The sequence below is a fragment of the Rutilus rutilus genome (genome assembly GCF_951802725.1).
Source record: "Rutilus rutilus genome assembly, chromosome: 2".
Taxonomy (NCBI): Eukaryota; Metazoa; Chordata; class Actinopteri; order Cypriniformes; family Leuciscidae; genus Rutilus; species Rutilus rutilus.
The window spans coordinates 43,104,968-43,118,356 of record NC_140210.1 but is presented as its reverse complement, the minus strand read 5'-3'; the positions used below and the strand labels follow the sequence as shown (position 1 = coordinate 43,118,356).

The 13,389-nt window shown below is 37.9% G+C and overlaps 1 protein-coding gene across 6 annotated transcripts; it reads left to right on the top strand.

Annotated features, from left to right (window-relative positions):
• The first annotated feature begins 2,524 nt into the window (after positions 1–2,524).
• Positions 2,525–12,254, top strand: b3gnt2a (UDP-GlcNAc:betaGal beta-1,3-N-acetylglucosaminyltransferase 2a). 6 transcript variants are annotated; one of them, XM_084401690.1, is made up of 3 exons: positions 2,525–2,901; positions 6,469–6,577; positions 9,467–12,254. In XM_084401690.1, the coding sequence occupies exons 2-3, from the start codon at positions 6,538–6,540 to the stop codon at positions 10,741–10,743; spliced, it is 1,317 nt and encodes a 438-aa protein (XP_084257816.1). In that variant the 5' UTR covers positions 2,525–2,901; positions 6,469–6,537; the 3' UTR covers positions 10,744–12,254. The 6 variants fall into 6 exon arrangements, with proteins under 6 accessions (XP_084257816.1, XP_084257820.1, XP_084257815.1 ...); XM_084401689.1 differs by having other exon boundaries at positions 2,563–2,940; XM_084401692.1 differs by having other exon boundaries at positions 2,693–2,901; positions 6,489–6,577.
• Positions 12,255–13,389: the final 1,135 nt, after the last annotated feature.

The following is a 13,389-nucleotide window of genomic DNA, read 5'->3' as shown; positions in this document are numbered from 1 at the left end:
GTGTGTGTGTGTGTGTGTGTGTGTGTGTGTGTGTGTGTGTGTGAGAGAGAGAGTGTATGTTTAAATGCTGTATTGTTATTTTCATCATAAATAATCATTGTCAAACCTCAAACTTTGATATCTGTGAGTTTATTTTTTTTTTTAAAGGTGTTCCTCTCACAGGATTTTAGGTTCTGTATTATTTCAGTGTTAGTTTTCCACTAATATACTTTGATAGACATGACTACGGAGCCCCTGAAGGGACGTGCTGGTGGAAAAAATGGGGGATGGGCGTTCCCTCGCAAAACTTTTGGAGGACCAAACGAACCAAGCAACCTGAACTACAAGTGTGACCTTAAATTGAACCAAACCCTTAAATTGAACCAAACATGGCAAGTGTTAACACTCCCTTACTCACTTGTCACTTCACTGGGATAATGGTGCTTTTACGTAGTCACTTAATAATTAAATGAAGTAATAACCTCTAGTGGCAGGGCAGGTGACTGAATGATCTGACATGGCCCTGTAAATCTTCTTGATGTACGCGAGTTTATATTTATTATGTGTGCGAAATGATTTAGTGTTCTAGGAACAGCAGATGTAGACTAATATGATCCGTCTTTATTACCGCTGTGCTTCTGAGCGAAGGTCATCATCCTGGAAGTCAAATCAAAGTTATGCTGTTAATCTATACTTATTTATAGAAAAGATAAATGGTATGTTGTTCATGATTAGGATAAAAATAAGTGCCTATTATGAAACAAATGCCATTTGTTTGTTGTAAAAAAAATATATTTTAGATAAAACATAATTTAACACACAAAAAAAGCTAGTTTTGAATGCACGAATGTTTGTATAAAATATATATTATTTTGCTTTTATTGTTAGAAAATAAAATTGTCAACCTCAAATGAAATGAATAGGAAATAAAACAACTTTTTTTTTAAATATATAAAAATGTCCTATTTTATAAAAGTACAAAGACAACATTCACTGACTTTTGATGTTGTTACATTTTGATGCTACTTTGTACCCCTTTATCTTTTACTTTTATTTTGAGACTATGAACTGCGATGGCACCCATTCTGTTGAAATATTTAAGAAGAGTTAACACCCATCAGGTGAACGGGTTGAGACGTGTGACGTGTCAGGTCGCGCAGGTGTGAATATCTGGATGTGAACCAGACAAGGACTGTTGTGTGTTGTTTATCATAGACCAAACACATCAGTGTGCTTTTGTTCCTGCTCGACCTCAAACAGATGGTCCTCCTCCTCTCATTTACAACAAATGTGGGGTTAAAACAGCCTAAGAGCTGGTGGACAACCAATTAATTATTCAGATGGGAAGACAATGGGTGTAATTGTGGCCTTTGAAAAGTATCATATGAGTTTACTAGTGATGATTGATCGCAATGAAGCAATGTAAACATCTCAGAAGAAAGCTATGACGGCGCGCAATTTTAAACAATGAGGCAGAAGCTGTGAATGTGCTGCTAACTAATGATTTCATTCGAATAATGAGTCATTTGTTTGTTTTGCAAGCCTGATACTGACAGAACCAAGTGTTAATGCTGCCACTCCGGGTTTATTGTGCTGAACAGAATAGAATAGAATAGAATAGAATAGAATAGAATAGAATAGAATAGAATAGAATAGAATAGAATAGAATAGAATAGAATAGAATAGAATACTGTTAGGTTGAGATAAGATTAACAAATATCAGGAGAATATTTGATTTGAACAAACAAAAAAACATCTGATCTTTCTTACATGAAATGATTCTCATTACTAAAATAAAAACAGCAAAGAATCTTAGTTATATTTGTAGTGAAATTGAGTGCCTATAAAATTTGCTTTTATAAAGGTATAAATACTGAAAGGACAGATATGTTAATAATGGGAAATATATAAATAAATAAAATGACATGATAACTGCAATATTGTTTATGGTGGCTGCATTCATTTTCCACTGCTTTTAGGTAACAGAGCCATTTAAGTGAATTATGAAAAATCAATAGATTATCAAATGTTTTTTCAGACTGCAGCTTTCCACGTAATGCAGAAAATATTTTAAAAGGAATACTATAGGGCGTATAGTGTGACAAAGAAAAAGTGTTGTAATGTTTAATTAAATGTCATTCCTTCATTTTTGGCCTTTTTTTTTGCATGTAAAACATTTCCAATTGGTTAAACTTAGAAATGAAAGTTGACCTGTCTTACATGAGTAAACTCAACTTGAAAATAACCTTTGTTTCAACTCACAAATCTCACAAAAATCCCAAAGTGGTCACGACAAAGGAGTTAAAGGTATGAAATAAGTTCAAATAACTGAATGGGGTTATCAAACATACACATAAAGTAAATATATTGTTATGCATAATGTGCTTTCGAGGTGAAGAATATGGGTTTGTTACCCTGAGGCAAGTTTTAGAGGAATTCTCTCTCTCACACACACACAGACATTCGTAGAGGACATCTTGTAGACACCGTGGTATTTATAAGTAAGTGATGATATAGTCTCAACCCTAACCCCACCCCCAAACCTGTTGATATCTGTACATGCATGTAAAGCAAAACATAATTTGTGCACATTGCAAATAGTAACGGGCGTTTTCCCCGTGCTTAACTCTGTTTGTGAGATTATACAAAATTGGCATTGGCAGAGCTAAACCTGTGCACGTGCGTGCCCGTGCCCGTGCGCGCGGCCGTGGTCAGAGGGGTTCGCGCGTGAGGAGACTCTGACCTGCTCGAGTACATGCGTTACCGCTCTCTGGCACGCTAGCATGGAAGACTACATGTAAACGGGACTTTCAAGTTTACTAAAGAAATAAACAACAGAGGTTCCGTTCGGTGGACTACGGGCAAAGGACAGAGGAAAATGTCCCTTCTTTGAAGAAACATCAGTGAGTCGCTGTTACAAAGGTGAGAAGAGTCGCAACTGCCACGCACCTACACGTACAGGTAAATCAGAATAGATAAAGAGTAACGAGTTAAGACAAAGAAAATGCCTAAATAGATAGAAAGTGTCTACTGAATTAAAAAATAACGATGGGGATCTTATATAGCCTACTACATATGAATGTTTTAATTTTGGTAGGTCTGTTAGTCACTTTCACCACCCTGATATTTATAAGGGGAAATAAACGTTTTATCGTTTTATTATTATTAATTTAAACAAATATTTTTTCTATCTATCTATCGGTCTGTCATCTTTCTAACTGTTTTCTATCTATCTATCTGTCCAGCTCCAAAAATGAAACTTTTATCATTATTTTCTCACATCTTGTCTTTCCAAAGCTGTATGAGTTTGTTTGTTTATTTTGTGGGAGACAAAAGTACAATTAAAGACTTTTTACATAGATCCTTTGACATCTATACAGTGACCACTGAATGTTGCTAATACAATGCTAGTTGTAAAAAAATAAATAAAATAAAAAATAACATTACGATGTCCAGAAACCAATTTCAACAGTGCATTGAGAACTCATGCTTAATATGATAGTTTCGTTCTTACATCTACTATATCTATAAATGAACGTCATCTGGATAGGTATGTTTTGCATTAGGTATTTTTGTGAAGCGAGATGTTTAAAAAAATTGCTGGGGACAACATCAACCCTTGCAAAAAGGGGTGGGGACATCACGACGTGTCCCTCCCGCCCCACCCGCATATTATGCCTATAATAACATAATCTGTATGACCCATATGTGGAAAAAAATTATGCACGCTGGACATCAGGAAATTTGGCTATGACACACTTGAGAATCAATAATATTTTTTATTGATGTCCAACCTTCACCATATTTGAAATTTTGGGTAAAAATTTCAGTCTGTTTCTCACATAAAGCTATTATATGGCTGAATAAAGTTGATAAGATAGGGACCAGTAGCGGTTTTTGGCACGGGCGAACGGGGGTGCTCGAAGGGGGTCTCGCCCAGGGTGTAATTCAATGTAGAACCGCCACTGATAGGGACCACGTTAATTTTGCTTTTGGCTTTTCCTGGTTTCTCCCACGGTAAAGAAATGATAGGCCTATCTGTTGAAATAAAATAAAATAAAAATTGTGTGCTGGGAAAAAAATCCATATGTATCTAAAATGTCACGAGGGTGAAAAAATACAGAACTTTCATTTTTAGGTTAACTATTGCTTTAAGGATCGTTCACAGTTTCAACACTGTTTACAAAAATAGGCTACCTGAGCTTTAGCAAATAAACCATGATGCCTGTGGAAAGTCCTCGTAATGACAGGAGTGTCAACATGTGTGTACTCTGAGATCCAATGAACACACACAAACACACTCACACACACACACAAACAAACAAACACACACACACACACACTACTCATTGCTGTTTACAGTACAGTGAAGCATTAGCCTATGCCTTCAGGATGTTAACTACACCTTTAAAATCACAGTTTTCAGAAAGAGACAAATATGTCTAAAGGAAAACAACATTTTCTCCTTTTTAGCCTTTACGTAGCAATGTTTTTGTTTTCTTTGTCCTGTTCCAAGTTGTTAACTTCGAATTCGGTCTAAACGATTCAGTGAAGCACTCTAAATAAAATAAAAAATGTAGTCCGAACAAACAACCTGTTGGTGCAACTTGTCACTCACATGTGATTGACCAATAGCAAATCACAATAATACAATCAATTCCCGATGGACAAAATCAAGTCCTGCCCTGCATTTGTTCTTTGTTTACATTTGTTTGTTGTTTCACTCACAATAGAGAAGAAAAGACTAACCAGCTTCAGGTGCATGCCAACTTAAAGAGCATTAAATGGTGGTACATTGCAATTATTACGCATTCTATATACAGATATCACAAGTAGCCTATATCACAAAATACTTGAAGGGGTGGTATAATGCCCTTTTCACAAGATGTAAAATAAGTATTTGATGTCCCCATAGTGTGTATGTGAAGGTTTAGCTCAAAATACCCCATAGATATTTTTGAGAGTAAGCAAAAACGCACCATTTTTGTGTCTGCCCCTTTAAATGCAAATGAGCTGCTGCTCCCGGCACAGGGGGCGGAGCTTCAACAGCTTGTGTGCTTTTACCTCACACAGACATGCACTGAAACTTTTAGCCATTTATGTTCAAAAAGGAGTCGGACAATGATGGAGAGACTCAAGAAGAAGTGACAACGTAGAATGCAACAGGACATTTCTGAATGTTTAGTTGATGAATTGATGTAGCTTATGTGTAGTTATCTTCTAGTCATTGATTAACATATTCTGTCATGATAATCTATAAATCGCTTTCCCAGGGGCGGGGTTTATGTACATATTAGGGTTATTGATGTCACTAACCCGGGAGGAATGTGGTGTAGTCTCTACCAGCTGTTTGTTGTAGTCCTTAAAAGAAAATATCTCCCTTTTCTTTAAACTTTGAGCGTTGTAACTTTGCAGATGTTGTTTATGCTCAAACAACAACATTACACACTAACTAAAGTTAGAAAAGTGAAATCATAATCAACCACCCCTTTAAGTAGTTTGTTTAAAAAAACTGTATTTTAGGAGATTAATATGTGTGTACTGTAATGGTGTGTGACACTTTAGTATGACATCACATTTAAAGTGATTGCATCCTAAAAACATTTTAGTTCTGATGTAAAATTTACAGATTTTCTTAATTCTTTTTCTTTTTCTCTGTTGCATTCTTATTTCCATTGCCAATCTAGCAGTTGCTCAGTCACTTATGTGTTAGTCACTCTCAAATGCTGCACAAAACATGCATGTGGCCTATAAAGAAGAGGGCTGAACCGACAGAGAGGGAGTGTGATTGTGTCTGGATTGGACTCTGCTAATGGGCTCTTGCACCAACAAACTGTTAAAAGCCGAGAGAAGTGATAGCATTGAGTCACAGTGTGGAAAGTTTTCCCTGTGGGAGTGTAGGTAATGTCATGCTGGGAAAAGGTCTAAATTGCAGTCATAAAATGGACCTGTTGCCCTGCAATAAATATTTTCGAGTTCAGTCTTCGGCACACCACGTTATGCTATCTGATGCGTATTGCAGGCAAAATATGACAAGCTGACGTCAAATCTTTGAAAATGTTCAGAGGCTGAATATCATGAGGCTCGTCATACAGTCTTTTGGCCTCTATTTTGCTTAGCAGCTACATAAACCATCCCTAAACTATCGATCGATTGCTTAACATGCCAGTCAGACGGTCTCTTCCTGGGTTAGTGAGGCAAAATAAACTGAACACCAGAGCTATAGTCAAAGGTCTGGCTACACGAGAGTCTGACGCTGCACATCTGTAATTGGTGTCATGAGGAACACATGATGTGTCTGAGGAATGAGAGAAGGAAGCATGTGACATTACATGAAATTCAGGGTGACGCTAAACACTAAGCTTGAGCAGGAAAGAAAGACAGATATTAGGAAGAAAACAGGTTGAAAGGGGAATGTTTGGATGGTGTGGAGACTGTGATAGAGAGAGACCTTGGTTTCGGTATGAAACATTGGCTGATATGCAGCAGGTTCATCCCTTACTGTTCAGGTACAGTCGCAGGACGAGAAACCCTGGACGCTTCCCACCGGATTCACTCATGGATCTCACCCTAGACTTACCCTGCAGATGCCCTCGCTGTGAGTCACGGACCAACCGTTACTTTAACGTTTTACATCTATGTGTTAGCTGACGCTTTCTTAAAGAAGTAGTTCATCCAGAAATGAAAATTCTGTCCTGTTTTACTCGTCTTTATGTCATTCAAACCTGCTGCTGTTTTTACTGTTGTTGTGGTACACAGAAGAATAGTTTTTATTCTGAGCCTTCTGAAAGCCTTCAGCTTTGTGTGTCGAAAGACTTAAATTGAGCTTTTTCATGCACAATGCTATGATTTTGACCTCAAAAGTCATTAATTGTGCTATTGTTTTTAGGGATGCACGATATATCGGTCACCATATCGGTATCGGGCCGATATATGTTAATTTTTAATGCTATTAGGCTGCATGAAATCATAATGAGAGCATTATAATTGTGTGCTTGGGACATGGCTGCTAATGGTGAGACTTTTGTTTTTGTAATCAGGCTCTCAAAAATTATGTAAAAATTTGGATTTAGATTTATCGGCCAATATATCGGTTATCGCCTTTTAAATATAAGGAATTATCGGTATTGGCCAAAATGTTCATATCGGTGCATCCCTAATTATTTAGTTTTATTGTCAATTTTGGCTTGTGAATATGCTCTTAAAAAAGTTATTTATTAGCATTGATGGTTCCATTCAGAACCTTTAACATCCATGGAACCTTCCAATTGCAGGAACCCAAAATGGTTCTTCTATTGCACTTTTGCCTATATGTAGAAAAGAGCTGTAATGATATGGGTGAGTGAACAACGACAAGTTTCATTTCTGGATGAACCATTCCAGGAAGTTCTTTTTACTTGTCTACTAAAATTTACAATGAAAGGTTGCTCTTTGCACCTTCCTTTTGAAAAATTAATAATATGTTGTGGTTAGTGTGTGTGTTTTTGCATGAGCATGCTTCTTTTTTGGGTTGAGGTATAATAATGTGCTGCACTACACCATAAACTTTTAGTGCTCAGTTCTGGTTATCAAATCCATTTGTAAAAAAGATTAATAAATTAAAATAAGAGCAATTTGTGGCATGGAGAAAGTCGTTTTATTAGGGTGACATTGTTTTTCATTTGAAATAACATGCAGCAATGTAATGAATTGTGCCTAATAAAAACAGGAACCTGCATTAAGACAATAAAGGTCTGTTCACACCAAGAACGATAATTATAAAGACAAGTGACTCTTAGAATAAAGGTTCAGTGCTGTTCTATATAGAACCCTAGGATTCTTGACTCAATTTTAAAGAACCCTTTATGCCAAAAAAGTTCTATATAAGGAGAAATGTCTTCATGTTTACACTTACATTTATTCATTTAGAAGACGCTTTTATCCAAAGCGACTTACAATTGGGGAATATGAGATCTTTAATGGGTTATTTATTTACATTTTTTCTTGTGGTAAAGTATGTTTACAAATTTTAATTCATAAAATGTAATTAAATATAAAAATGTTAATTAAAACTTAATCCATAAAACGATTCCATGATGGAACCCCTAAAAGGTTCTATATATATATATGAAGCACCTGATAGAACCCTTTGAGATTCTAACTTTGTCTTCTTAATTATTAGCGCATACTGCTGCTTTAAATGCTCAATCTCGTTAAAGTCATGTGATTCTGATTGACTCTCAATGTTTTTATAGTTCATCAGCTGGACAAAAATTGTTGAGGACTTCCCTATTCTCAGAATTAGAATGATTATTAAAACTTTACCATTATCGTCCTTGGTGTATAAATGCATGAATTTCAATTTTGATCTTGGCCACTTACATTTGTGGAAATAAATTAGATTTATTACCAAGTATGTAAGTGTCACAGATCAAAATTTATATTTATGATTTTAACACACTGTCATTCAGTAAACAGAGTCTTAAAGGGATAGTTCGCCCAAAAATGATATTTAGCCCATGATTTACTCACCCTCAAGCCGTTCGAGATGCATATGTCAATCTTTTTTCAGACGAACACATTTTCAGTTATTTTAGAAAATGTCTTAGATCTTTCAGTGGTTAGAATGTGAAGCAATGGGGTCCAGCTCGTTGAAGTCCGCAAATGAGCATGCATCCTTCACAAAAGTAATCCATCCGGCTCCAGGGGGATAAACGAAGGCCTTCCGAGGGTAATCCGTGCGGTTTTGTCGTAAAAATATACATATTTAAAACTTAATAAACGAAAATAACTGGCTTCCGGTCGCGGTCGACGCGCGTTCACGGAGATGGAAGCTGGCATATGACGTAGGACGTAACGTAGGAAGCGTCGTGACGTAGAACGAACGTAGAGTTTTGTTTTGCTCTGCTCTCTGGCTGCGCTGTCACGCTCGTTCTACGTCACAACGCTTCCATCTCCATGAACGCGCGCCGACCGCCACTGGAAGCCAGTTATTTTAGTTTATAAAGTTTTAAATATGTATATTTTTACGACAAAACCGCACGGATTACCCTCAGAAGGCCTTCGTTTATCTCCCTGGAGCCGGATGGATTACTTTTGTGAAGGATGCATGCTCATTTGCGGACTTCAACGAGCTGGACCCCATTGCTTCACATTCTAACCACTGAAAGATCTAAGACATTTTCTAAAATAACTGAAAATGTGTTCGTCTGAAAAAAGATTGACATATACATCTCGAACGGCTTGAGGGTGAGTAAATCATGGGCTAAATATCATTTTTGGGCGAACTATCCCTTTAATTCACCGTATCAGTAAAGGTTTTGCAAAGTACTCTCATGGTTGAGGTTTACTAACTGACTTTTTATCCAACATAACTAACATATTCCTCCACTTTCCAGTTCATTGAGGTTTGCCCATCCCACTTTCTCCAGCATTTTCTGTAGACCATTCACACCTCTGTTTCCAGACTGTATCCCAATAGGTAATGAATCTCCTTCTGTGTCTATAGGTGGCGAGGGCATCTTCAAAATGAATAGCAACTGGAATAGGACTAAGATGCTCGGAGTGCTGATGTTAGCCAATTTCCTCATCTACATCATGGTGGAAGTGTCCCGAAGCTACGGGAAGGAGCAGGTCCTCTCCAAGCGGCAGAAAATGATGCCTAAAGTGTTCTGGAAGAAGCCGAAAGTCAGTAAAGCGTTCTGGAATCGGGAGCAGGAGCGTTTGGACGACATCTACTACCTGCCCCTTGCGAATGGCAGCGAGCCTCCTCGTGACTTTCGGGGAATCCCGCATTGGCTGAATCGCACAAGTCCGTGCCGGCCAAACGGCAGAGTGCTGACACAGATTGAGGACTTCAGTTCCCTACCACAGCGATTCCAGGATTTCCTATTGTACATGGGATGTAGGTCGTACCCGTTGATAACTGACGCACCCAAAGTGTGTTCTGAACCGCCGTACCTTTTGTTTGCGATAAAGTCCATTGCGCCACATTTCGACCGACGGCAAGCCATCCGGGAATCATGGGGTCGCGCGGGTTTCCTCGACGGGCGGCGCATCGCCACTGTCTTCCTACTTGGGAACACGACTGCGACGGATCACTTCCCGGACTTGTCGGATATGGTCAAGCACGAAGCGGCGCTGTACGGCGACGTTGTGCAATGGGATTACCGGGACTCGTTCTTCAATCTCACCTTGAAAGAAATCCTTTTTTTGGAGTGGTTTGGGACACGTTGCGCTTCTGCTCAATTCGTCTTCAAAGGCGATGATGACGTTTTCGTCAACACGCACCATATTCTGACCTACCTAGGCAACTTTTCGATGTCCAGCACTAAGGATCTTTTTATTGGTGACGTAATTACCAATGCCGGCCCACACCGGAGCAGAAACCTCAAGTATTATATCCCGGAGAGTGTGTTTCTGGGGGGCTACCCTCCGTACGCGGGTGGAGGAGGCTACCTGTATTCGGGAAATTTGGGACTGCGGCTAAGAAAGATCTCTCGTCTGGTCACGTTGTACCCGATTGATGATGTGTACACTGGGATGTGTCTGCAGAGACTGGGACTGGTACCGGAGAAACACGTGGGATTTAAGACCTTTGACATTGATGAGAAGAACAGAGAGAATCTATGTGCTTACCAAAGTTTGATTCTAGTCCATCCCAGGAGCCCACAGGACATGATAAAGATCTGGTCTTGGATAAATGACCCTAAAGTGAACTGTACCGCTGTGTCTACTCAGGGCACGAAAGGCACTAAACAACGCGGCAAAAGAAAAAAGAGCTGATTATAATCAGTAATGCTGTCTATACCGAAGAGACAACCACAGTAAACTGACTGACTAAATGTTCTATTGCTGATGTACTCCACACACGCTAATTCTTTCACTTTGACATATTCAGTGTAGACAGTGTCAGACTGTTACGGTGCGACACAACAGCGGTCATGCAAGAAATTGCATGAAATCTAACTTTCGGAACGCCATGTATTCAAAGTAAAAAAAAGAAAGTAGGATGGGGTTTAAAAGTGAAAAGGCTCAGTGATGCCACCTGAAAGGGACGTTGTTTCAGGGGTGGAGCAAGTTATATTTAAAAGTCCCCCTGTGGTGAAAATCAAGCTTTTAATGTTGTTTATATGTCTATGTGGTGTTTTTAATATGCTTTCAGACAAACCATGTGTGAATTCATAAGTCGACACCATTGCTGAGTATTTTCTCCTTAAAACTGCAGTGAACCAAAGACACAGTTTGAAATCACTGGTGTTTCTGACTTCACAAACTACCTTGTAACCAATCAGATCAACGTGTGATCGTCAACGAGTGGATCTCTGAGCTGGCGTGAGTGAGTGGAGGCGGGGCTCATTTACATATTCATAATACCGCGTATACTAAATGAGGCAAGGGTGTAGTGTTACATTCAAGCTATTTTAATGCATGAAGAATTTTTTTTTTCAAGGAAAAAGTTTTAAGTATGTGATTTTGGTGATCTAAGATTAGTTTTACGGGATAAAATTATTGACTACAGATGGACTTTAAATAAAGTCCAGTTTTCATTGGGATAATGTGAACTGATGAATCGTTCACAATGAGACCAGGAAGTGTAGGCCTATTTAAAAAAAGACATCATATACTGTACGTCTCAAGAGGGATTGTGCTGCATTTACACAGTTTATGCCTTAATTTAATCGCAATGATTAAAATATGATGCATTGTGAGAAATCAGGCTGTATTTTCATAAGAAGAATGCTCTAAAGAGAATGATGGGTTTATTTTGTGTAATTTTATGTTGTTGCTTTTATTTATGCCTGTATTTGTGTTTGGGAAAAGCAGAACTTAGCTGTTTGACTTCAATCGCATTAAACCTCAGGAAGCTGTTGTTTGTTCGATCACCAATTACACTTGCAGGTGTGTAACACACAATATTAGATGTTTTTATTACTTAATTTGAATGCTGCTTGTTCAAGTGAGTTGTGATCTTTGCGCCATTGTTGTAGGGCAACTTACAACACACACACAACGAGCTGAATGAGACTCGGAAGTTCAAAGTCTAGCCAAATCTCATCGCTGTATAATTCTCTGTTAACTCCATTGGGAGCTCTAAGGATGGGATTTCCGTGTCATATTTTAGTGAGAAGTTCAGTATGTTCAATATGAGTTGTAATCATGTTCACACATTTTTAATCATGGATAAAATGAAACCTTCTGAAACAGGCTTGACCCTTACATGTGAAACTTGTCTTTATCATTTTACAGTTAAGCACTCGTGTTTTGTGTTTATCCTAATAAACTTCTGCTGTGTTCATATTTGTCATTGTCATCTGAGGCTATCTAAATGAAGATAATTAAACGGATGCAGATGTGGGCAATTGTGGACCATCCATGAAAAAAAAAAAAAGAACAATGGCTGAATGTGAAATCGAATACCTACCTATTATATAACAGGTGAAAAACAGTATGTGACAAAAGAAGTATGTCCGAATTAAGTAACCTCCTACTTCCGGTGAGATTCTGAAGTGTGCATACGATGGACACTATACTATCCCATGAGGCCACGGGAGAGGATTTGTGAATGGCAGTAAAGCGCTGGTAGGTCACATGATAATGACATCATGGCGAAGGTAGTAGGCCTACGGCCAGATTCATTCATACTACACACCTTATATAAAACGTAGGCTACTTCTTTAGTGGTTGTGAAGTAATTACTTATTCAAAATAAGTACTACCTACTCAAAAAAATGTATCACATGATCCTGGTGGCACATCCTTACAATTCATTAAAAAATTAGGCAGGTTATTTGAGATATTACCTGGGATTTAAACCCAAAGAAGTACGCAAATTTGAGGCTATATTTGATGCAAACGTTCTATCTGCTATACTATCAAGCTTACATTCAGATTAAAAATAAAGCAGCAGTGACATCTTCATGTAGGAAACATATAATACCCTGTACTCTTTCAGAGTACTCTCTTCAAGCACTTTGCCATGATATCATCGTAATATTTCAATTCAATTCACATTTATTTGTATAGCGCTTTTCAAAATCTACATATTTCAAAGCAGCTTTACAGAAAGTGCACGTCCACATTACAATTTAGAGTGATCTATTATCAGAGGTTCTGTCTAAGTTATGTATTTCAGAAATGTACATACAAAATCCTAGTTAGCAAAAAAGGTATTCATTTAAACAAGGTAATAATTAAATGCAAAAAAACAATGAGCTAATTTAAGTAATGAATACTTAACAAATGATTATGACATTTAGAAAAATGTAGCATTGGCTACATGTTGATTCAGAGTTTGATTCTTATTATGCTTACGTTATCATAGCAAAATGTTTAGGAGGCTATTTCACGTGCTTTTTTTAAAAGTGGGCAGAATACGGTCCTACTAGGCAGTATGTAGTACAGTACTAGGCACTTTCAATTCGACAAGGC